Source organism: Cherax quadricarinatus, chromosome 11, assembly GCF_038502225.1.
Source record: "Cherax quadricarinatus isolate ZL_2023a chromosome 11, ASM3850222v1, whole genome shotgun sequence".
Classification (NCBI taxonomy): Eukaryota; Metazoa; Arthropoda; class Malacostraca; order Decapoda; family Parastacidae; genus Cherax; species Cherax quadricarinatus.
Window position 1 is genome coordinate 43378495 of NC_091302.1, and position 27047 is coordinate 43405541.

The following is a 27047-nucleotide window of genomic DNA, read 5'->3' on the forward strand; positions in this document are numbered from 1 at the left end:
ATTTACTAAATATTATTTTTTCTTTTACAGGAAAAGATTCTCCAAGTTCTAAATTGCTATATGCCAAAGACATTCCTATTTACAAGGAGTGGGTCGAGCGTTATTATGCTGATATAAAGATCATGCAACCTATATCCGACCAGGACATGAATGCAATGCTAGCAGAAGAGTCCCGGGTAAGTCCAGTAAGTAAATATAGAGCTCAGGATTCCCGAGACATCACTGTTCTAGGATTAATTCATTTTGGTATTGAAATAAACTTGTCATGAAATTATCTAAATATTTTTACATCATGTATATAATTGGCCTGTTCTTGTGGCATTCTGCTTTGTTTTTATGCTACAGATATCACTAGTTAAATTTGCTTTGTTCATAATTACTTTGGTTGTGATATTTTACCTTGTTTCAAATACTTGTTTTATTACAGCAACATTCATCATAAAAATTTTCAGCTATTCTGCAAGCAGTTTATATTGATATAAAACACCCTAGATGAAATTATGGAACTCAAACCTTGTGGACTTAATGGACTAAGCAATTGTAAGACTTATCATGTTCATATATGACACACAAATCAGAATTGAATGCTTGTGGTCTAAGTCTTCAAGGAGCAGGTCTATATGTATACTTTATTCAGTTAAGTTACCAATAGATTTGTCTGAAAATTTCACTATATACAATGCTATTAAGTGATCATAAATACAGAACCCTGCTCTGCTCAAAGGTGTAGACAATGTAGGCACTCTTCTTTTCAACTCAACAACTCGTTAAAAATAATTGAGGTCAGATAACTTAAATAATGACTATTATCTACCCAGTTCATTGCAGCTAATGCTGCTGGTAGGTAAGACACATGGGCAACAGTTAGGCAACTTTATTCCAAAACTTTTTGCCTACACAGTAGGCTTCTTCAGTCGAGTACAGAAAGTAGGCAGGAGCAGTGGAGATGTGGCATCGTCTTCACGTCTCCACTGCTTCTGCCTACTTTCTGTACTAGACTGAAGAAGCCTAATCTGTAGGCAAAACACTTCGGAATAAAGTTACCTAACTGTTACTATTACGATAAACTTCATAAACAATAGGCGATGTTAGTCTATGGGATTTTTATGGAGAATTATACTCTAGTTTTATCATAATAAGGAATCATTTTTTGTGTATTGATTAATAAGGAGATCAAAAAAACTTTGTAAATTGTATCTTTAATATAACGTAAATGACGTTATTGACTTAAGGTACTTTAATTGTACAGTGGACCCTCAGTTAATGACGTCATCAGATAACACGTTTTTGCATCAAAATATTGGCTCAGTTAACGACAAAGAACTCAGTTAAAGTCATTCGTCCCAAATGTGTCTGCATGACCTAAGCGGCCCGGCCACTCCATGTACAGCCAGTGAGGACGATTCCAAGCGTACATGCGATACATCTTGTATTCCATTGCTTTTAGTGGTTGTAACTGCTAAATAAGCCACCATGGGCCCAAAAAAAGCTTCTAGTGTCAGCCCTTTGGTAAAGAGCATGAGAAACACTATAGAATTCAAGAAAAAGTAGGTAGAAAGATGCAAAAGTGGTGGTGGTGGTAGTGATGGTGGTACACCAGCCAGGGTACTTCCCCACACACCAGTCAGGGTACTTCCCCACTTACCAGCCAGGGTACTTCCCCACACACCAGTCAGGGTACTTCCCCACTTACCAGCCAGGGTACTTCCCCACTTACCAGCCAGGGTACTTCCCCACACACCAGCCAGGGTACTTCCCCACTTACCAGCCAGGGTACTTCCCCACTTACCAGCCAGAGTACTTCCCCACTTACCAGCCAGGGTACTTCCCCACTTACCAGCCAGGGTACTTCCCCACTTACCAGCCAGGGTACTTCCCCACTTACCAGCCAGGGTAATTCGCCACTTACCAGCCAGGGTAATTCTCCACTTACCAGCCAGGGTACTTCCTCACATACTAGCCAGGGTACTTCCCCACATACCAGCCAGGGTACTTCCCCCACATACCAGCCAGGGTACTTCCCCACACAACAGCCAGGGTACTTCCCCACACACCAACCAGGGTACTTCCCCACATACCAGTCAGGGTACTTCCCCACATACCAGTCAGGGTACTTTCCCACATACCAGCCAGGGTACTTCCCCACACACCAGCCAGGGTACTTCCCCACATACCAGCCAGGGTACTTCCCCACACATGATTTGATTTGAGTGGGACTTGCACATGAGTGAATAGAATTCTCAAAGTTTATTGCTTGGGAAGCATTGAAAATTGGATTGGGCAAATACGATTCTGTTAGTGGGATGGTTTGTGAAGGACCTGCCTAGTATGGGCCAACAGGCCTGCTGCAGTGTTCCTGCTTTATGTGCAAACATTTATGGATGAACATCACCCTGACACAGCTGTTGCAGGCCATGCTGGCAACATCTACAATGACAATGTTGTGTCCCATTTTAGGGAAATTTTAAAGAGACACCAGAAACAGAGCTCTCTGGACAGATATTTAGTGCCACATGTGTGCATTGATTCTCAAGCTAGTCCTAGTGGTATTAAAAAACAAAGAAAGGAAGTAACCCCAGAAAAGGACTTGGTACCTGAAGTCTTTATGGAAGGGGATTCCCCTTCCAAATGCTAGTACACCTTCATCCTCTCCCCTCCTCCTGTCTCATCACTCATTAATAAGTCTTCAATAAAGGTAAGTGTCATTTTAGTATTGTTTATTCTGCATGTCTCATCATTTTCTGTGTAGAGAAATGTATATTTCATGTAAAAAAAATTATTTTGTTTAATACTTTTGGATGTCTTAAATGGATTAATTGAATTTCCATTATTTCTTAAGGGGAAAATTAATTCAGATAACGACAGAATCGGTTGAAGACAAGCTCTCTGGAATGGATTAATGTCGTTAACTGAGGGTTCACTGTACCTTTTTCAGTAATTATATATATACACAGACTTTATACACAACTTATAAATTACCATGACCTTCATTTTAGCTGAATAGGCCTTTAATATAAATATAATCTATCAAGTTACAGTGTCTCTATTTTCCTAGACGATTAGCGTTGACTAGAATACTTGAAGTCTTTTAACACACGAGAACTTCTATACAATGAAAGTTTCACAAGTTCTGGTGACTTTAGAGAATAAAGCTCTAGACCAATAGCTTCTTAATTTAAGATAAAATGAGTAAGCAATGAAGGCCTCTACACCCAGAGAGGTGCTGTACCGACTACTCCACTCACCTCTGACGTAAGCTCACGTCAGGCAGGTAGTAACCAGAGGTGAGGCTGTACAAACATTAAATGGTTGTTACCACTGGTAAATGATTCATCATCATCATATATATTCTTTCTTCTTTCTTTCAACACACCGGCCGTAGTAGTAGGTTGGTAGACAGAAACCACCCAGGGAGGTACTACTGTCCTGCCAAGTGAGTGTAAAATGAAAGCCTGTAATTGTTTTACATGATGGTAGGATTGCTGGTGTCCATTTTTCTGTCTCATAAACATGCAAGGTTTCAGGTATGTCTTGCTACTTCTACTTACACCTAGGTCACACTACACATACATGTACAAGCATATATATACACACACCCCTCTGAGTTTTCTTCTATTTTCTTACTAGTTCTTGTTCTTGTTTATTTCCTCTTATTTCCATGGGGAAGTGGAACAGAATTCTTGCTCCGTAAGCCATGCGTGTTGTAAGAGGCGACTAAAATGCCGGGAGCAAGGGGCTAGTAACCCCTTCTCCTGTACATATTACTAAATTTAAAAGGAGAAACTTTCGTTTGTCCTTTTGGGCCACCCCACCTCAGTGGGATACGGCTGGTGTGTTGAAAGAAATATATATATCTATATTACAGTAGTAGGTTGGTAGACAGTAGCCACCCAGGGGAGTACTACCGTCCTGCCAAATGAGTGTGAAACGAAAGCCTGTAATTGTTTTACATGATGGTAGGATTGCTGGTGTCTTTTGTCTGTCTCATAAATATGCAAGATTACAGGCACGTCTTGCGACTTCTACTTACACTTAGGTCACACTACACATACATGTACATGTTTATTTGCACACACTCATCTGAGTTTTCTTTGATTTTATCTTAATAGTTCTTGGTCTTATTACTTTTCGTTTTATATCCATGGGGAAGTGGAATAAGAATCTTTCCTCCGTAAGCCATGCGTGTTGTAAAAGTCAACTAAAATGCCGGGAACAATGGGCTAGTAACCCCTTTTCCTGTAATAATTACTAAAAAGAATAAGAAGAAAATTGTCAAAGTGGGAAGTCTGAATGTGTGTGGATGTTGTGCAAATGATAAGAGAGATGATTGTGGATGTTATGAATGTGAAGAAGCTGGATGTCCTGGCTTTAAGTGAAACAAAGCTGAAATGGAGCTCAAAGTAGGGGAAATGTTTGATTTTTTGCCGATGTTCAAAAGTAAACAAATGATGTCATTGTCCAATAAATGTCCAACTAGCCATTCTAATATGCAGTCATGAATGGGTTGATGTTATTTATACAATTATTACAGTATTGCAGTAGTCTGCATAATAGTAAATCTTCTATTTTTTGTTTGAATAAAAATTCAAAACAGAAAGCAAGAGTAATATCAGAGGGGCCTGGAGACATGACTGATGAACAAAGAAAATGTTATTTTAGACCCAGGAATGTCTGCATTGTTCATTCTGGACCTTATTTTGAAATTGTCATATTTTTTAATTTTCGTGAAATTGGCCAAATTTCAAATTTCTGACCACGTTATTGGGTAGTTGAAATTGGTAAATGGGCAGTTTCTTGTACTCAATTGATAGAAAAAATGGAGTTCTAAAGAAATAGCTATGAATTTGGTCGACTGAAGCAAAGGAATTAGCCGAAAATAGGGCTCAAAGTGGGCGAAATCGCCGATTTGTAAATATCACCGATGTCGCTAATTTCGTGAGAGCGTAATTCCGCCAGCTTTCCATCAAATTTCATTTTTTTGGTATCATTACAATCAGAAAAAGATTCTCTATCATTTCATAAGAAAAAATAATTTTTTTTTTTTTTAAATTTTGCGACACCAGGAGACACCTCAGGATTGGGGGTTGTGACAGTCAAGGGGTTAAGGATGTGAAAGAGCATCCACAAGAATGTTTCTAGGGCCTTTTATATGATTTATACTGAAGGAATAAGGTTGGATTCTGAGAGCCCACCTCAGAATCCGGGCATTCTTTGATTTCATCGTATTTATAAAAGTCAAGAGGTTGTGATTGGAAAAAACTGATACTTTATGAGGCGATGTTTCCAAGTACACATCAATATACTCTAAAGAAACCACTAGGGCTAATGCCTAATGCCTCTTTTTCCACCGTTGAAAAATTTTTTTGGTGGGGCTTTAATTTAGATGAAAAATAACAAATGGGATGCAAAACTACAGTCTCTGCTGTATTTTGTAGTAAGATGGCTCCTATAGCATAGCATCTAGCATCAGTATGTAAGATAAGGGGTTTATGAAAATTGGGACTTTGTAATATAGGAGAGGACGTAAACAATCTCTTTAATTTTTCAAAAGCTTCATTACATTCCAAGGTCCATTTAAAGGTTACTCTAGGGCTAGTTAATTCAGTCAAAGGAACAGCTAATTGTGCAGAGGTTGGACAAAATCTTCTGTAGTAACTAATCATACCCAGAAATCTTTGCACTCCTTTTCTATCACTCAGAATAGGGAATTCAGTAATGGCTTTTACTTTAAGGTTAAGGGGGACCACTTTCCCTTGTCCTATTTGAAAACCTAAATATTTAATAGTGGCTTATCCAAAAGCACACTTCACTAAATTTACCATAAAATTAAAGCTTTCTAATGATCTGAATAAAGCTTCTAGATAAAGCTTTATTCACCACCAAATCATGAAGATATGCCTCGACTCCTCCCAAAGGTTGGGTTAGCTCGTTCATAAGTCTCTGAAAGGTTGAGGCCGCATTGCATAGACCGAAGGGCATAACTCGGTAATTGAACAAACTATCTTTAATGGCATAGGCTGTTTTGTCTCTATCCTTTGGAGCAAGAGGGAATTGGTAATACCCTTGCAGTTAATCAAGTCGACTCATGAATGTAGAGCTGGAGATTGTATCTATCAGGTCGTCTATTTGAGGAAGAGGGTATCCGTCTGGTACTGTGACAGAGTTAAGCTTACGGAAGTCCATACACATACAGAATGTTCCGTCTGGCTTAGGAACTAACAGGCAAGGAGACACCCAAGGACTCTTACTTCGTTCCGCAGGCCATGTTCGAGAAGAAGCTCAACTTCTTGCTTCAACAACTGGTGTTTAGCTGGACTCTATAAGGTGGTTGTTTGATTGGACGAGAATCAAGGAGCTCGACTTCATGATACCCTAGAGCGCAAGTCTTTGGCAAATCTCCAAATAAGCTTTTATAATTTACTATGTTACTTATTTCTTGCCTTTTTGAATTGTCCAGATTGTTAAGAAGTTTATCCAAATTATGTAGAGCTTCAGAATTTTTAAGGTGAGCGTCAGCTCTTTTGACTCCTGATGATGTATTTTCTCCGATTGTAGATAAGGTAGTGATGGGTATCGTAGGTAGTGTTTTGGAATGATAGGATTTCAGTTGATTTATGTGAAATACTCTGTTCCGTTTTCCAGGTATCTTCACTACATAGTTTACATTTTCTTTACTCACTACCGCGTAAGGACCTAGGTAACGCGGTAAGAGAGCATGGCCAGGAACTAACCTCTGAGCCATTACTAAATCTTTGGGTTGAAAAGAGCGGGGTTTCACTCGTTGGTCATACCAAAGTTTCATTTTCCTTTGAGCTGTAGACAAATTTTCTGCAGCTAATTCCCCTAGCTTGAGGTAACCGTTCTTGCATCAGAATTGGTGATGATTTAATTGAACATTCAGTCTTTCCTGTCCAAGTATATCTTTCATTACAGTTAATGGGTCTCTGACCTGGCGCCCGTATATTAGCTCGAACGGGGTGAAACCCATACTTTCTTGTTTACTGTTTCGTAAAGCGAATAATAACAAAGGTGTCCCCTCATCTCGGTCTTGGGAAAATTGTTCACAATATGCTCTTAGTATAGATTTTAGAGTCTGGTGAAAACATTCCAGAGCTCTTTGGGATTGAGGATGATCACTCGTGGACATCAAAGATTCTATACCTAAGTGGGACATTGCTTCTCTGAAAGTTTTAGAAGTAAAGTTCGTCCCTTGGTCTGCTGAATTTCTCTGGGGATTCCCACTTGAGAAAAGAACTTTAATAGGGAACGAACAGTTACCCAAGAAGTAATTTTCCTTACCGGGATGGCTTCGGGATATCTCGTACTAGTATCCATAATAGTAAACAGATATTGATTTCCCTGACGGATCTTTGGCAGCGGTCCCACACAATCAATAATTAGACGAGAGAAAGGTTCTCCTCGTGCAGGAATAGAAATTAGGGGGGCCGGGGGGGTTTATGAGCAGGCTTACCTGCCTTCTGACAAATATGACATTCTTTAACATATTTTCTTACCTTCTTCCCAGTCTTGGGCCAATAAAAATGTTTTATGATATTTCCTAAAGTTTTCCTTGTTCCAAGATGTCCACCTAGAGGACTATTATGAGAAAATTCAAGAGTGGTATTTTGGAAAGAAGTAGGCAACACTACTAAAGTCCTCATGTTCTTGGAACCATTACTTGTCTCCTTTTTCATAAGGATGCCATCCTTGTAATAGTTTTCTAATACTTTGGCCTGTTCCTCAGAAACTGCTACACTTTTACAGTGATTCAAGTCTGGATCTAATGTTTGAGTCTGAATCAGATCATTTCTTCCAAGGGATATTTTTTATTTATTTAATGATAATCCCCACATTAATGCAAGTGACTACCTGGAAAATGAGCTCAAAAACTGTTGACCATGTTTTGAAACAAAGCTGTTTTTGGTCATAAAAGATATTTTAGGAAAAATTTCTTAATTATTTTGCCCTATGTCGTAATTCAAGAGGAGTGCTTTGATGCCAATGATAGCTCTAGATCTAAAGAATTTGGGCTACCAGATCTCGTTTGCAGTCACTGTACGACTTCCTACAAATATAAGCTTTTCCTCAGTTATTTACATTATAGTCTGTTACTAGCCATAGGTCAGTCTCAAATTTTTATTTTTTTATTTAGGAAAACTGGATATATCGGCCATGTTTCTCATGTCATATTCCATCACTTAGGCTGGGTCACACACACATTCAAATTTGTCAGCTTGAGTTTCCCAAACTTCAATATTCCATTAGAAGGTTCATCAGCTATAAGAGCTTCAAACATTTCATTCCAGCAGGGCTCTAGTTGCTATCAGTTGGATGGGTCATGAGACTAGGAAGGAGAAAATTGCTTCAACTGCAGTGATCATTTTTTTTTCATAAACCAAGGCTGGGTTACAAAAAAATCTGATCAGTGTACTTTGACATAGATGGGAGCAAATCAAAATTTTTTTTTTAATCGTCTCAGCAGTCAACACTTGCAGCATCTTCATAACTTAGAGGAAACTGGTGATAATAATTATATATAAATTGTTTATTAACATGCAAGTCACAGGTCCAAACAGATGGTACTAAATTAGCTGTTTTCAGTATAGCAGTATTCTCTGGAAAAAGAGTTTAGATCTAGGTGAAATACCAGAGGAATTAAAATGAGCAGGCATAGCCCTTCTCTATAAAGGAGGAAAGTAGAGCGCTAGTAAAAAATTAGACCAGCATTAACATCCTACATCATCAGTCTTTGGAAGGGTGATGCAATGCCAAATTACAGTCTTTATGAAAAGGCATGACTTGCACAACCCAACCCAACATGAATTTAGAGTGAGAAGATCATGCTTTTCACAGCTGTTGGATTTGCAAGGAAAATGTAGATGTGGTGTACACAGATTTTGTGACAGCATTTTTATACTGTGCACACTCACCGCGTAGACCCTCTCTCTCGTATCTAGGCCAAAATTTACCACTCACAGCTTACCTGATTGAGCCAAGCTCATGGCGTAAACCTATGTGATGGACCCTGGGGTCAATAATGTTGATTTACATGACAGAAGAAGGTTTAACCCTTTGACTGTTTCGGTCGTATATATACGTCTTGTGAGCCAATGTGTTTGACGTATATATACTCAAAAATTCTAGCGGCTTCAAATCAAGCAGGAGAAAGCTGGTAGGCCCACATGTGAGAGAATGGGTCTGTGTGGTCAGTGTGCACAGTATAAAAAAATCCTGCAGCACGCAGTGCATAATGAGAAAAAAAAAAACTCCGACCATGTTTTTGGATTAAAATGCCAACTTTGAGGTGTATTTTCGTATAGTATTTATGGTTGTATTCTTGTTTTCTTGGTCTCATTTGATAGAATGGAAAACATATAGAAATGGAAGTGGTTTTGATTGGTTTTACTAAGAAAAGGATCTTGAAATGGAGCTCCAAGTGGCAGAAATGTTCGATTTTTGCCGATGTTCAGTAGTAAACAAATGGCGTCTTTGTCCAATAAATGTCTAACTAGCCATTCTATTATGCAGTCAAGAATGGGTTGACATCATTTATACAATTATTACAATATTGCAGTAGTCTGCATAACAGTAAATCTTCTATTTTTTTTTTTTTTTTTTTTTTGTTAATAAAAATTCAAAATAGAAAGCAAGAGTATTATAACAGGGGCCTGGAGATGTGACTGATGAACAGCGAAATATGTTTAGTGCCAGTTATGTCTGCATTGTTCATTCTGGATCCTATTTTGAAACTGACATTTTTAATTTGCATGAAATTGGGCAAATTGCCAATTTCTGACCACTTTATTGGGTAGTTGAAATTGGTAAATGGGCGGTTTCTTGTATTCAATAGAACAAATGGAGTCCCAAAGAAATAGCTGAGAGTTTGGTCGACTGGAACAATGGAATTGGCCGTAAATAGGGTTCAAAGTGGGCGAAATTGCTGCTGCGTAAATGTCACCAAGGTCGCTAACTTTGTGAGAGCGTAATTCTGCAAGTTTTCCATCAAATTTCGTACATTTGGTGTCATTATCATCTGGAAAAGATTCTCTATCATTTCATAAGAAAATATAATATATATATATATACAGTGGACCCCCGGATAACGATCAGCTCCCAACTCGACCAATTATGTAAGTTTATTTTTGCAAGTGCTTTTGTAGGTGTATTTCTGGGGACCGGAAATGGACTAATCTAATTCACAATATTTCTTATGGGAACAAATTCGGTCTATAACGGCACCCAAACAGACTTCTGGATTGAAATAATATCGTTATGCGGGGGTCCACTGTATGTATGTATATATGTATGTATATATATATATATATATATATATATATATATATATATATATATATATATATATATATATATATATATATATATATATATATATATATATATATATATATATATGCATGCATGCATGCATGCATGCATGCAATAAGATCACAGTAAACGGGTGATTTCAGAATATGCAAAACAACCACTCTGAAAGAATAGAGAAATTCCAAGCGCTTTCGTGACTACTCACATTATCAGGGAACTATGATAATGTGAGTAGTCACGAAAGCGCTTGGAATTTCTCTATTCTTTCAGAGTGGTTGTTTGTGTGTGCGCGCGCACACACACACACACACACACACACACACATTTTATTTATTTATTTATTTATTTTTTCCAAATATTTTGTGATACCGGGAGATACTTTAGGATTTGGGGTTGCAACAATCAAAGGGTTAATCTAGGATATTTGAATGGGTATGGGTATGATAAGTGATCATTGATATTAATTTTATTATGAATGAGAAGAAATTGTATGTTTTAGCATTATTAAAAAAGGTGGGAGGATTTTAATGGGAGGGGTAAAGGGGATCAGGTTGGGTGTATCTGAGAGCTAAGGAAGAAGCCTCTTTAAGGGGGACTCCTTGTCGTGGTAAAGAGGCTCTTGGTCTTAGGAATTGGACCTTCTTGTATTCTTCCTCAGACCGAACCTAATTACCCCCAATCTCCCCTTCCCTATCCCCTCCCCCCTTTTTTTCCCTTTCCTAACCCCCATCCTATCCCTCCCTTTTCCCTGTCTCATTTGTAGCCTCTGGGGTCCTCCCCTCTAGCATTACAGTTTCTAGGTGGGGGGAAGTGTGCCGGGGTTCATCCCGCTCCTTGGGGTTCCTTGAGAGTGGTGCAGTTTGCCATGGAATCTGAATCATCTGGAGGTGCCCTGCTCTCTTCCCAGATTTCCAGGTGGTGGGGAGAGGTGTCCTTCAGGTGACAGGTGTATCTCCAGAGGTTGCCTGTCGGTTCTGGGAGGTGGCAGCTGAAGGAGGTATGCTTTGTGGCGGGTATCTGACTCCCCTCTCTTTTGTCACCAAGGTGGCTCAGTAGATGTGAGGTTGCTATCCCAGAGCACTGGTTTACTGGCTTGAAGTATAGGGTATGGCACGGGTCCCATGCAGCATCTGCACTGCTGGCGGTATTGAGGTCCTCTTGGATGAGAGGGGAAACTTGCGGCCCTTTCATGCCTTCTAGTAGCTATCCCTCCACTGTCCCTCTTTTTTTTCTCCTTAAAATAGTAAGAAATGTCACCATCATGGAGTCTTTGTTCTGCGACACCCCTACCTCCTCCTCCCAGGCCCCTTTCTGTTACCGCATCCTGTTCTGACCCAGCTTCGTTATTGGACCATTCTCCAGAATTTTCCCATACCCCTCTACCTCCTGCTGGTGACGCTTCGTCATCTGCTCCAGATGCCAAGGCTCCGCCTGTTTCTTCTAGTGCCTCTACCTCTTGCACATCTTTAACTATGCATCTGGCTTCCCCAAATACGGTTCAATGGTTTTTGGATTGGGCCGCCAGAGGTCCTACACCTAAACGTTCCAGACCATTTACTGAAGACTGTTCTTTGATTTCTCCTCATTCCACCCAGAAACGACCTACACAACACCCACTTTTTTATGCACCATGTTTACAAGTACACAGTGGACCAAATTCTTTTCCTTACAACCGATGTCTCTAACTGATTATCTTTCAGACCACAGTATTGGTAAAGCTCTTTTACGATACGTTGGCCAAAATATATCCTTTCACGCTCTTCAGAGCAGTGCGCACATCATTATAGTTCAGAATGCAGACCAAGCTCATGATCGTTCTCATCTTGCTTCCATTGATAACGTTCCTATCACAGTTCACAAACATGCAGTGGTACAGTGGTCTTACTGCTTACCATTGTACCGTGTGATTTTCTGTCTTGAGGTGACGATATTTTAGAGCAATTAGCCCTTCAGGACCTTCCGAATCTCAATGTGGATACATATGTCCTGCCTGCTCACGGGCAAAGGCGCTTTCCCAGTAACATTGCCTGCTTAACCTTTGACTGCTGTGAATGCCCGTCCTCCGTTTATATCGTGGGACATCACCTAGAGGTTCGTAAAGTGGTCCCTACACCCCAACAGTGTCGAAATTGTTGGCACTTTGGACATCCAGCTAAATAATGCAGATCTGCGGTGGAGTGCCCAGTCTGCAGTACTGCGGATCATGCCAATACATCTTAGTCTTTCCCCCACTTGTCTTAATTGCAATGAAACTCATCCTTCTTTTTCCCCTCGATGTCAGGTCTATCTTAATGAACATGAAATCCGTTGTCTTAGGGAGAGCGAAGGCCTTACTTATGCTATGGCTGTCTCTCAGCTCCGCATTCAGGGGAATCTTCCTCGTGTTCCTTATTCTTGAGTAACTAGGAGATCTCCAACCTTGACAGTCCACCCCTGCCTACCAGCTCCTTTGGTGCTATATCTTCCGGGGTCACCCCCGTCTCTAATTCTTTTGCGGTTTTACTCTCTGAAACCCCCACCTCCTTACCTCTTCCTACCTTTACTTCTTTATCTCACTTACTAGTTTCTCAGTTTGTGAGGCCTTGCATGCCTGCACCTTCTTTGCGCCTATCACCTGCAAAGTTTCCTAAGCCCAAGTCTCTTCACATTACTCCAGTTACCTGGAGTTTACCTGGAGAGAGTTCCGGGGGTCAACGCCCCCGCGGCCCGGTGTTCACAATTCCCCAACAGTTCTCCTTTTTGGCCTCGGTGCCTACTTCTCACCCCATTTCTAACTCTCTCACAAAGGTGGAGGTTCACCCCCCCCATGTGGTCTCCTCTTCTCCTGTTCCCCTCTCCCCCAGACTACTTCCCCAGTCCCCTTCCAACCTCCTTCCTCTCCTGTTCCACCGCAGGACTCTTCTGTCCCCTCCGGCACTTCTCTCCAGGTTCATACTCCCCTCCCCTCTCAGACCTCTTTGGTTCCCTCCATAGTCTCCCCAATCTCTACTTGCTCTACCTCACCTGTCTCTGAAGTCATGGTATTGGCATCTTCCTTGTCCACTGAAACACTTGATGCTATCTCCAACTATATTGCAGAGATGAAACCCTCGATGGACACCAGTGCAACTCCTTATGCCCCTTCTTATTTTTCACAACCCTCGCAGCAATCTTTTTCCTTCACAGCATTCTGATTCCTCCTTACACATTTTCCATTGTCTCCACACAATGACTTCACTGACCCTACTAGCCTCTAGATTTTATCGCTGCTCATTGTTGACATACCTATCTTTGTGAATAATGACTTATTTACAATGGAATATTCGTGGCCTCGGGGGTAATCAGGGAGAGCTCCAGGTGTTGCTCTCCCAGTTATCCCCAGTATGTGTCAGGTTACAAGAGCCTAAAATTCATTCAGTGGTTATCCATCCGTGCTGTTGCATTCTTCTGATCCCTTTCCTGATGACACTTTTAATGAGAGTGCACTTTTTGTGCGCGTTGGTATACTGTTCCACCAGGTCTTTGTTTGTTCTCACCTGCATTATTCTGCAGCCCATAATTATTTGCACAGGTGGTATACACTTTGCTCTCTATATCTTTTCCCTTCCCGTACATTCCATATCTCAGATGTTGCATTCTTGATCTCTTCTCTGCTGCCACCCATCTTGCTAGGTGATTTTAATGCTCATCATCATTTTGGGGAGGGTCCCACTGTGACTTGTGGTGATCAGTTGGAGAGACTTCTCACTTCTCATCATCTTCATGTTTTAAATACGGGTGCTCCCGCCCATTTTGACTCGCTCAGTCTCTCTCTTGCATCGATCTTTCTATCTGTTCCTCGTCAATTGCCCTTGATTACGCTTGGTCTTTTCTCCCAGATTTGCACGACAATGATCACTTTCCTATTATTCTTACTTCTACTAAATATTCCAGACCGCCTCGTAGCCCCCATTGGCAATTTGGACGAGCGAATTGGGGGCTTATACTCTCATCTTACCACTTTTTGTAGGGACCCTGCATTGTCCTCGATTGATGAGCTGGTGCACCAGTTTTCGACCTTAGTTTTGACTGCAGCATCATGTTCTATTCCTCAAACCTCAGGCAGGCATTCTTGGTGGTCTCCTGCCTGTGCCTGTGCTGTGCATTTGAAACGTGCTGCATGAGGCCATTATCAATATAATCAGACTGCAGATCGTCTTTTGGATTTTAACCCTTTGACTGTTTTCGACGTATAAATACGTCTTACGAGCCAGTGTTTCTGACGTATATATACTCAATAATTCTAGCGGCTTCAAATCAAGCGGGAGAAAGCTGGTAGGCCCACCTGTGAGAGAATTGGTCTGTGTGGTCAGTGTGCACCACATAAAAAAAATCCTGCAGCACACATTGCGTAATGAGAAAAAAAAAACTGATCGTTTTTTGGGAATAAAACGCCGACTTTGAGGTGTATTTTCGTATAGTATTTATCGTTGTATTCGCGTTTTCATGGTCTTAGGTGATAAAATGGAAAACATATTACAGAAATAGAGATGATTTTCATTACTTTGACGATGAAAATGACCTTGAAACTGAGCTCAAAGTAGCGGAATTGTTTGATTTTTACCAATGTTCAGGAGTAAATAAATCACACCACACGTCCAATACACGTCAACTGGGGAGTCTAATATTCTTTCACTAGTGCACTGATATTATTTATACCATTTTTACAATAATGCAGTAGTCTGCATAACAGTAAATTTTGTATTTTTTTGTATGAATAAAAAATCAAAATAGAAAGCAATAATAATATAAGAGGGGCCTAGAGATGTGACTAATGAACAGAGCATATGTTATTTCAGTGCCACGAATGTCTACCTTGTTTATTCTGGACCCTATTTCGAAATTGGCATCTTTTTTAGTTTGCGTGAAATTGGCCAAATTGCAAATTTCTGACCACCATATTGGGTAGTCCAAATTAGTAAATGGGAGGTTTCTTGTACTCAGCTGATAGATAAAATGGAGTTCTAAAGAAATAGTTATGAGTTTGGTCAACTGGAACAATGGAATTGGCTGATAATAGGGCTCAAAGTCGGCGAAATCGCCGATACGCATATGTCGCCGAGACCGCTAACTTCGTGGGAGCATAATTCCATGAGTTTTTGACCAAATTTCGAACTTTTGGTGTCATTACCATCGGGAAAAGATTCTCTATCATTTCATATGAAAAAATAATTTTTTTTTTTTTTTTAAATTGAGCGACATAGAATGACAGTTTCAGAAAGGGGCCTGAAACAGTCAAAGGGTTAAGCAGGCAAGGGTAGTAGCTCACTGCGTCATAAGCAACGCTAAACATACTTGTTGGCAAGACTACGTTTCTAATGTTACCCTGACTTCCCCTATGTCTGCAGTTTGGAAGAAGGTATAGAAACTATGTGGCAAGTACGCTTTGGACCCAGCTCCTGTTTTGCGGGTTGCTAGTGTTAGTGTTGTAGAACCTCTTGAAGTTGCCATGAAAATTGGGAACTATCTTGTCTGTCTCTCCCAAGGGCTTCACCTTTGTCTCTCATTTCTCGCTTCTAAGTCCGCCAGGGAGCAATCACCCTTTGATTTCTCTTTTAATGGGATGCAGCCATATAACATACCTTTTACTCTCTTAGAGCTAGAGTCCACGCTTTCCGCTTGCTGGTCATCAGCAGCTGGGCCTGATAATATTCATATCTGTATGCTACAGCATAAGAACATAAGAATGTAGGAACACTGCAGAAGGCCTACTGGCCCATACGAGGCAGGTCCTTATCAAAACGACATCTACCTAAAGCTACTCAAGAAATAACTCCCGTACCCCTTGACACCAATCAAACCCAGCCCCTCCCACTCATATATTTGTCCAGTCTCTTCTTAAAGCTACCCAAGGTCCTAGCCTCTATCACCCCACTGGGAAGACTGTTCCACGCATCTACAACCCTGTTAGAAAACCAGTACTTACCTATGTCCTTTCTAAATCTAAATTTATCCAACTTAAATCCATTATTCCTGGTTCTTACCTGGTTCGACACCCTCAGTACTTTATTAATGTCTCCCTTGTTTATGCCCGTCATCCACTTATACACTTCAATGATATCTCCCCTCATTCTACGCCTCTCCAGAGAGTGGAGATTTAAGGCTTTAAGTCTATCTTCATACGGGAGGTTCCTTACACAGTAAATCATTTTAGTCATTCTTCTCTGTATGTTCTCTAATGAGTCTATGTCCATCCTGCATTCTTCAGTCCATACAGTCCTTTTGCTTCTTTCCAATCTTGTTTAGACACATGGGGCTCTCCCTCAGCAATGGAAATCTGCCATTGTACTACCGTTTCGCAAACCAGGCACTTCGGGGCTTGATACCCTCACTATCATCCCATTGCTCTGACCAGTGTAGTTTGCAAGGTGATGGAATGATTGGTGAATAGACATTTGATATGGTATTTGGAGACTCACAATAGTCTGTCTCCTCAATATGGGTTTCGCAAGGGCTGCTCTACTTTGGACCCCTTGCTCCACTTAGATACATATGCATGAAATGCCTTTCCTAATAAACACACTGACGTAGCAGTGATTTTTGATCTCGAGAAGGCATATGACACCACTTGGAGGTATAACATCTTAGCCCAGGCCCACTCCTTAGGCCTCTGTGGTACTCTACTGACCTTCCTTGCTGCTTTATCTGAAAGACATTTTTGTGTCGTGTTGGCAACTCGCTTTCCTCAGACTTTGTTCAGGCCAAGAGAGTCCCACAAGGTTTTCCTTAGCACTACCCTTTTTCTCTTGGCTATAAATGATCTACCTTTCGTTCTTCCATAGCATATTTGGTCGTCACTTTATATGAATGACTTCTCTGTAGCTTACGCAGGTGCTGACTGTCACCTGGTAGCGGCCTTCCTGCAGGATGCAGTTGACCGTGTTTCCCATTGGGCCAATTCTCATGGATTTAAATTTTCTAGTGCGAAAACCCATTTCGTTACCTTCATTAGACATCCTGTTGTCCCAGACATTCCATTTTTTTTTTTTATTCGCCGGTATTCTCCCGGCCCGGGTCTTTTCCAAGTAGTGGTGACCCGGCCTTGGCTCGCTATCTGGGTAGTATCTCGAGACCTAAGTCTCCCGTGGGAGGAGGTACAAGTACCCCCTCATCTTTGGGACCAAGTGTCCCCAGGCCTAGCCACAGTCCCCGCCCTCACGGGGCTCAACATTCCATTGTATTTGCATGGTTCACGTATCCCAAAATGTGATACGGTCAAGTTTCTTGGCCTTCTGTTTGATCGCTGGTTGATATGGAAACTTCACATTTCTTCTTTGAAGGCAGCTTATCATGCTCGGCTAAACCTTAAAATTCTTGCTCATCATTCATGGGGAGCAGATCGCTGGACTCCCCTCTGTTTGCATTCTGCCCTAGTCTTGTCAAAGCTGGATTATGGCGACCAAGTCTATTCTGCAGCTTCTCCTGCAACTCTTTCTAAGTTAGATCCCCTTCATCATCAGGGTCTACGTTTATGCCTTGGTGCCTTTCGTTCATCCCCTGTTGAAAGCCTCTGTGCTGAGGCGAATATTCCTTCCTTACCCAATTGTCTTGATGCTCATTGCCTTCGTTACTTTGTCTGCTCCCATGACCTACATATAGGTTGGTTTCAGACATTAGTAGAAGCCTGTTATTTGACTGGCGCCCCTGCTTACTCCTTCTGTCTTCACTCCAGTCTTCTCTCCATTGCATCCCTTGTATGTTCATGTAGCATCTGCCTTTTCCCATCCCCCTTGGGAGGTTCCGACTTTTCATGTCTGTTATCCCCTACTGCCGTGTGCTAAAGCTCTCCTACCTATGGCTGCTTCTCGCGCGCTCTTTCTTGATCACTTCCAGTTGCATGCTCGTGCTGTCGCTGTTTATACAGATGGTTCTAAATCTTCTGGTGTTCCCTGAGAATGTTGTCCGAGGTCATTTGTTAGATTCGGCTAGTATTTTTACCAGCGAGTTGTATGCCATCCTCATAGCGCTTCTCCATATTACGTGTATGTCTCCTTCGGCATTTTTGATCATTTTGGATTCCCTCAGCACTTTACAGGCCATTAAACATTTTGATTCCCCTCATCCATTGGTCATCTGTATTCAACTCTGGTTGCACCGTGTAACTAGCAAAAAAAGGTGTCGTTTTTGCTGCCCGTCTTCACGGTCATTGGCAACAATGGTGGTCAGACATGCACCATAAAAAATTACACTCTATTAAACCGCTTTTGAGTTTGTGGCCATCTTCTTACCACCATAGCCGTACTCAGGAGACCGCACTCTCCCATCTTCGCATCGGCTATACTCGCCTTACCCACGGGTATCTCATGGAGTGACACCCTATTCCCCTCTCTGAGGTTTGTCGGGTCCCTATTTCGGTTCTTCAATTTTTTGTGGAGTGTCCGGTTTACCAGCGAGCTTGCAGGATTTACCTCCACCGATGCTGCCACCCTACCACTCTTACCTTATCTTCCCTTCTTGCAGACGGCGCTGCCTTAGACTTACAATCACTTTTTGATTTTTTGTCAGCAACTGCTTTACTATATGAACTTTGACACACAACCCTTAGCGTTTCTTACAGCCCTTTTCTCCCTCACCTCTGATCCCCTCTCCACTTAGCTGTTTATGGCCCTGGCACTATTTTCTTCCCCACAGCACTACATGACCCTTGTCAGTTTAGTGCTTTATTTGATTATAATAATAAGGAAGAAGAAAGAGTAATATTAAATGATCACTTGTGGGAAAATAAAGACAATTTTGTAGGTTAGAATACAGGTGGGATGCAAGAAGTGTGTGTGTAATTGGGGGCTAGAGTTGTGTAGAATAGAGGGAGAGATTGATTTTGGGAAATGTTAAGTGAATGTTTATAGAGATAAGTGAGGGGAAATTTTTGTTATGGGGACCTTAATGATAAAGTGGGTGTCACAGTTGTAGATTGTTTATCAGGTAAGTTTTGAGAAAAAGAGGATATATAAAAAAATATACTAGATAAAATATAGGGTGCACTGAGAACAGTTTGATAGACTATATATTATTGACAAAAGGGTAATGGGCAGATTTCTGGATGTACATGTTTTTTAGGAGTGACAAATGTCGGATCATCATTATTATGTGGTAGCTACAGTAAGAGTGTGGGGTAAATGGAGTAGGAGACTGGCAGCAGTTGGTAAGAGAAGTGAACATAAATGAATTAACCCTTGCAGGGCTGGAACCCTTCATCTGAAACTTTGTCTCAGGGTTGGAGAATTTAAAAAAAAAAAATCTTATGAAATGATAAATCTTTTTCCAAACATAATGAAATCAAAAGTATGAAATTTGATGGAAAACTTACAGAATTACGCTATTAAAAAGTTAGCAATCTTGGCTATGTTTAAGCATCGACAATTTCACCCACTTTGAACCCTATTTTTGGTCAATTCCATTCTTTCAGTTGACCAAACTCATAGCTATTTCACTGGTATTCTATTTATTGTCTGTTGAGCACAAGAAGCCGTCCATGTACCTATTTCAACCACCCAATAAAATGATCAGAAATCGGTAATTTGGCCAATTTCAAACAAGATTCAAAAGCTACCAATTGCAGACTGGGGTCCAGAATAAACAGTGTAGACATTCCTGGCACAAAAACATTTCCCCTATTCATTACTTACATCCTCAGGCCTCTCCTATAATATGCTTTTTTTTTTTTTTTTTTTTTTATTATTATTATTATTATTATTATCACACTGGCCGATTCCCACCAAGGCAGGGTGGCCCGAAAAAGAAAAACTTTCACCATCATTCACTCCATGACTGTCTTGCCAGAAGGGTGCTTTACACTACAGTTTTTAAACTGCAACATTAACACCCCTCCTTCAGAGTGCAGGCACTGTACTTCCCATCTCCAGGACTCAAGTCCGGCCTGCCGGTTTCCCTGAACCCCTTCATAAATGTTACTTTGCTCACACTCCAACAGCACGTCAAGTATTAAAAACCATTTGTCTCCATTCACTCCTATCAAACACGCTCACGCATGCCTGCTGGAAGTCCAAGCCCCTCGCACACAAAACCTCCTTTACCCCCTCTCTCCAACCTTTCCTAGGCCGACCCCTACCCCGCCTTCCTTCCACTACAGACTGATACACTCTTGAAGTCATTCTGTTTCGCTCCATTCTCTCTACATGTCCGAACCACCTCAACAACCCTTCCTCAGCCTTGTTTTCTATTTTGAATTTTATTCACATAAAAAATAAAGGCTTCACTGTTATGCAGTCTACTGCATTATTGTAATAATTGTATAAACACTGTCAGTGCATTTCTGAACACGTATTAGACTGACCATTTGGACATAGATGAGTAACATAACTCGTGTACTCTGGAATATCGGCAAAAATAAAAAATTTCCACTGCTTTGAGCTCATTTTCAAGCTGAAACCAATCAAAATCAGGTCTATTTCTGTAATATTTCTTCCATTCTATCAAATGAGACCAAGAAACTGAAAATACAAACATAAAAACCATACGAAAATACACCACGAAGTTGCTGTTTTAACCCAAAAACACTGCCAGTTTTTTCCCCATTATGCACTGCGTGCTGCAGGATTTTTGTTATATGGTGTACACTTACTGCACAGACCCATTCTCTCGTATCTAGGCCCAAAGTTGCTCCTCACAGCTTATCTGAGAGAGCCAAGCTCATGGAGTAGTACTATGGAACTGACCCAGGCTTCAAAGCAGTAGAACAATGGGACTGACCTTGAAAGGGTTAAGGAAGGAAAAAGTTTCAAAGATATAAGCAGCTTTAGGAATGGTGGGCTATAGAAAGTGCAGGCAGTGAGTAGTATAGGGTAAATCCAAGACTGTGCTGCCAATGTGCAGCAGAGGTTTGTGGGTATAGAATGGGAAGAGGTGGAACAATGAAGAAGAGAGGGTGGTAAATGGAAAAATTTAGCATGCAAGACTCTTTTTATTGTGTAAAAAATGATATTGAAAGCAGAGTGGTGTGGGAGTGCAAAGGATGAGCCAGCGAGAGAATGGGCAAGCCCATATCAGCAAATTTTGCTGAGAATAAAAAGCTGTTTTGGAGAGAGAGATCAATGATGTGAAGAGGCCAGGAGAGCAGATGGACTTACCAATTAAGAATAAAAAAAGAGGCTGAGTTGTGCAGCAATGGGCAGACTGAAAGTTAGGTAAAGTGGCAGGAATAAATGAGGATAAGACGAATGTTAGAAGTAGGTGGGAATATAACGTTGGAGTGGTTGGCATGTTCAATATATGCCTGAAAGAAGGGAGGGTTCTAAAGGATTGGCAGTGTGTGTGTGTGTGTGTGTGTGTGTGTGAGAGCATTCCCTTGTATGAGGGAAAAAGGAGACGAGAGGAGAATAAGAATTACAAGGAAACAAGCCTAGTAAGTATACCAGGTAAAGTGTGTGTTAGTTACTATTGAAAGAATTAAGGATAAGACAGAGGAGCAGGGAGGATTTAGGAAGGAGAGGTAGTGGATGTGGCTCAAAGGCACAGCCCAGCATTATATCACCAGTCAAGACATTTTATCACTCATACCACAGCCATGTAGTAAAATAGGTGGACACCTTCGGGTTATTCAAGTTTTTTTTTTTTTTTTTTTATGAACTAGAGCTAAGAATTTTTCATCCTTTTATTATTATTTTTAAGAATAGGTCATAGAAGAAGAAGAGAATTTTCAAAATCACTAATGCAAAATTGGAGATGGAGAATATTGGCTATTGCTATTGGATATATGTATATTTGTAGACTTTATTTTAAAAGACTGTAGATCAAAAGTGTTAGGAAAGATATTGGGAAGTGCAGTAGTTGCTATGCTGTATAAAAATTATTGAGATAATTTAAGATTGCATTAATGCTACACAAAAAATATCCCTAAACTGTTTTGTATATGCAAATTAGTACCACCGGGCCACAGTGCCCATGGCCTGGTGGCTAAAGCTCTCACTTCATACAGCAAGGGTAGAGACATTGGGTGTGTTCCTTAACACCGGTTGTCTATGTTCATCCATCAGTAAAATGGATACCTGGGAGTTAATCGACTGGTGTGAGTCACATCCTGGGACAAAACTGACCTGATTTGTTCGAAATACTCTGCATAACAAGCAGTTTTCTATATGTTGGTATATCATTGATGTCGGCTAGGGCTGTATATCATGTACTTGTAGTAAATAAAAGATATTATATTATTATTACTAGATATTTTCTTTCAAAATACTGTGGTGTGACAAATATCTCGCCAAGTATGCCTCAGCTGTGGTATGACATGAGCCAGCAGTTCTACCTAGTGTTTTGGATTCCCAAATTCCTCTTTAATTGCTCCTTGTCATCCCATTCATCAGATGTAAGGAATGTTAGCTATGTTAACCAGGACATGAAGGTGGGCCAGCGTTGACATTTTAGCATGATGTATTACGTCAACAGTTAATACACAGCCATTCAGATGAGCTTGCTGTGACCCCAGTCACACTATTATGTAGATTTTTTACATTCATTATTTAGTATGTTGGCTACCATGATTTATCCTAATAAACACTAGTTATTTGTAGACATTTGTACAATTTTTTTTTTTTTTATATATATATATATATATATACTCGAAGTCAATTGATTTGCTTTTAAGTACAGTATGTTATGAGAGTGGACATCAGATGAGGAAAATCTAATTTCTTTTTATCACTTTTTTCAGATGCACACCACAGAGTTCAACAGCCTAGCAGCCCTAGCAGAGCTATATAACTATGCATTCAAGTACAGTGACCAGCTGATGATCACATTAGAGGAAGACGAGTTCTCCACAAAGAATCGCCTGGCATATCGACTAGAGCAAGTGCACAACATAATGACAACCGATCAGGAATGACAGGACGCCCCCCCTGACCCTCGGGCTGGACCAGATCAACAGAGGGTACCAACTTCAGGGCCTGTGGGCCCTGGCTCCTACTCACCAGGTCCATATGGAGGGTCCCCCCCACATCACGCTTATCCCGGGGGACCGTACGGGGTTTCTCCGCCACAGTCTGCTGTTTATGATGGCCAGCTGGAAACAATGTTCACTTACCGTGGACAGGGTGCCGCCATGGGAGATGGGGGCCAAGGGGGGGTAGATGGCAGTGTGTATGGTCTGTACGGTGTGCCGCAACATGCCAGACTCTCACCCGGGGCATATGGAAGTGCACAGTTTCCAAATAGAGGGACACCACAGGTGTATGAATTTGAATATGAAGAGCCTCGATTCACTTGAGGCTTGGTGGTGAGGAGTGCTGTGTTTCTGCTCAAAATATGTTGCTGTGTGTGCAACAGGACAGAAAAACAAAGTGCCTCACACCAAAGGCTACAATGGTGCCCCGGAGTGAGCATGAAAAATAGGCAACAAAGCAACGAACAGACTTGCCCACCAGCAAGAAAGAAACAGAAGCAGCAAGACTTTACATTATGCACTACAGTAATTTTGTACCAAATTCCCAGGCGTCTAATAAACTCATTTGTGACTGAAGGTGCATTCTGCAGTCATTGTCTTTTAATGAGATTATCTTGGTGCTGTTTCTTATGTGTGCAATGTAGACTGCAAGCTGAGTGCTGCTACCTGGACAAAACTATGGTTAGCACTTAAGTGGTGCTCACACAGTGTGTCAGAAAACAGCATCTTGTGTTTAGTGTCACTTTTTTAATTGCCAGTCCTGCCCTGAACACTCGTTTGACCTTTGCTCTTCCGTCTTCCATCAAGATTGCACGTGACTCCAGCACAAGACTCTGCTGTTTACAAGACAGGACTCCGCTCAAAAAGCCGCCACAAAGAGAGTCCAGTGTTGGAGGTTTAGTGATACTGTACTGTAATTCAAAATTTGCTGTTATTGCTACTTGAATATCTAAAATTATGTGAAGGAATGTCACAATTGGCATTCAGTTCCCAAAGGAAACTATATCAGAATTATTCAGGATATTAATGGATTTTTTCCATAGACTTTAACAAGGAGAAAGAAACTATTTTACAACTTAGAACTCCTTGAATGCTGTACAGATGATCATCCATATTCCCTGCATTTAAAAAGCATAGCAATCATTACTCTCGATAAGCTTCTGTTTGTCCAGGTTTATAAACTGAGTGCATTAACATGTCGCTGCTCTGTTACCGTATGTATCATTTCATATGTGCAAAAAACTTTAAGATGTTTCAAGTTTTCATGTGATATTTCTATGTGTACGAAACTGCGTGTGTGATTGTGTGTGCATTCTGTTACTGCCATGTGCATGCGTGAGTGTGTGCGCAGAGAAGAAAGCCATGTGTGTGTTGTCTCGGTGTTTTGCGGACCTCTCAGCTTTTTGAGCATATTTTGCTTGCATGGTGGAGATGAAATTTTTTTTATTTTTTTATCATTAACCTACATACACCTCATGGTTTACAGAATGACTGTAGCTCATAACATCAAAAAGAGTATCATATTACCTGACCTCTGATTCATGGATATCACCAGGATGCTTAGGGTGTGGCTGGAAGGCTGAGTGTGCCAATGATTCCTGATGACTAGAATGAAGCTCCACCATGCTTGCAGAACTTGACATGAGGAAGCCTCTGTGCTCATAAGTAGCTGTTTCCAAAATTTGGTTCATCCTGGGTGTCCCAGTGATCTACGCAATCCACAGTATATTCATAAATCATTTCATCACCAACATTCACTTACATATACTACATTTTATTTTCGTTTTAAGTTTTGATTGGGAAAGTTCCATAAAGTTTTAATCATGTTGGCATTGCCACAGCAGCTGACTATATCAATAATTTTATGTAGTTGGAGATGGCCAAGATTTTAGTGACACTGCTCCTTATTTATAAAAGGATATAATTTTTCTAAGAGCTATGGACTAATGATCCTCTATGTATTTCCATGTTTTGAGCTTTTAGGTACATATTACGAAAGTGAGTGCAGACAAGGATTTTTGCAAAATCTTGAATACGCCTATTTTTCAGTGTAATTTTTCAGACTATCAATCTTATAAATTGAGCTTGATTTGGCACCTCTGGCAATAGAGACTCAGTGAGGGATGGGAAAGGGGACATGTTAGAAAGTGTACATGTTCTTTTTAGGCAGTTGGTCAAGCTAACCTAAAACAAAAAATATATTTTTTGGAGATTTTTTTTTTCTCTTTTGCTGATAGATATATTTTGAAAATCAACTTGGTATATAAATTTTCAATTCTGCACCAAAACATGCCTAATGTTGCTAAAATTGGTATAATTACCTGGATATTTGCAGATCTTGGATAAGCCAAAATTTAGTTTAAATTTCAATGTTCATACTAATTTTTGTAGTTGAAACTATAAGCCTAAAAAAGCATGACATATATATACACACACACATACACACAGTATATAAAATAATGAAAATGTTACAAAAAGTGACCCCTCACTGGGGTGCTCACATCTGATAAATAATGTGTCAAGTGTAATGGGAGTAACACTGAGATGAGTTACTGTCAATGGTCTCAGAGCTACAGTTGAGTTTATATCTCACTCTAATCTCACACCCATCTATGTACATTCATTTGTGAATAGTTCCTTTGTATTATATTAGTACTCATAAGACCATTTGATACAATCATTACTGGTATTAATTATTAATGATGTTGATAAAAATTCTTATTGTCTACTTAGCTCGCGTCCCAGGACCAACACAATCCTTTTGTTGCCGAGTAAACTATAGCCTCGGTGAGAATGAGGCTGTTTGTACATAACTGTGGAGGAAGGTCGGCGGCCTTCCACATCCTTCTGCATTCCAGGGTCTTAAGTCATATTGAGGACTCCACAATTTTACACACCTTTCTGTGGCCAATGTAACTACTGATTTTTTTTTTTTTCCGTTTGAAAGTTCATTCAGATGTAGCCTTGAAGCATTGGAGCATGATCAGAGGGCCATGATCTCTGTCTCTGTCATAGCTGGGCCCTGGTCTAGTCTAACTGCCGCCGACCATGCCTACCTGTGTACCGTGATTTCCCGCGCGTCCCGCTGTACAGGCGCACGTTACGTGTATGTCAAGTCTGTGTTTCATATAAATGGATCAATAAATTTTTTCACTGTATGCCAGGTATATAATTCAACCTTGACTTTTCAGTTGGTTACATCAAGGGCTGTTCTGTTAACATGACAACCATGTAACATGTGGAACTCTTGCTGAATTCAGCATTATGCAAGTACTAACACAAAGTTCAGCAATGAGTGGGACATTCTGAGATATATTATTATGCAAAAATCATGGACAAGCAAAACCACTACAGAGGGAAGTTGAATGATAGCTCTAGGCCTTTCATGTTGCAATCAACACATCAGGCGCTCGCAAAGTTGCAGAAATGAGTAAGCAATCTTATTCTGAGGGATGCCTTGTTAAGACTAAGGGTAGTGGATTATTATTAAAATAAAGGGGGAAACGCTAAACCCGTAGGATTACGGTATTCAAGCTTAATTCAGGGAACTGGGGCAGAGCCAATTCCCTAGATTATTATTATAATCATGGGGGAGTGCTAAACCTGTAGGATTATACAGTGCCTGTGGAGGGGGGGGTTAGATGGTATTCAGGGAACTGGAGCACAGATCCAATTCCCTAGACCAAGAGCCCCTCACCAGCATCAAGGAACCTTCCTTGCAGGATGAGGGAAATCATTCAGTATCCCCGGCATAAGCAGTGCCAGAGAAAAAAGTATTATAGGAAACAGAGACATCGGCCCATAA

At 40.7% G+C, this 27047-nt stretch overlaps 1 protein-coding gene across 7 annotated transcripts in view; it reads left to right on the top strand.

The window, feature by feature from the left end:
• The window catches only part of PlexA (plexin A), a 680989-nt gene extending 654589 nt beyond the window's left edge, over window positions 1-26400 (top strand). For 4 of the 7 annotated variants that reach the window (XM_070084031.1, XM_070084036.1, XM_070084034.1 and 1 more), the window contains exons 25-26: window positions 31-185; window positions 23012-26400. In XM_070084031.1, the coding sequence (XP_069940132.1) occupies window positions 31-185; window positions 23012-23185 (329 nt within the window). In that variant the 3' untranslated portion in view covers window positions 23186-26400. The remainder of the gene's footprint in view (window positions 1-30; window positions 186-23011) is intronic. The other 3 variants (XM_070084033.1, XM_070084035.1, XM_070084037.1) reach the window with 1 other exon arrangement.
• Window positions 26401-27047: the final 647 nt, after the last annotated feature.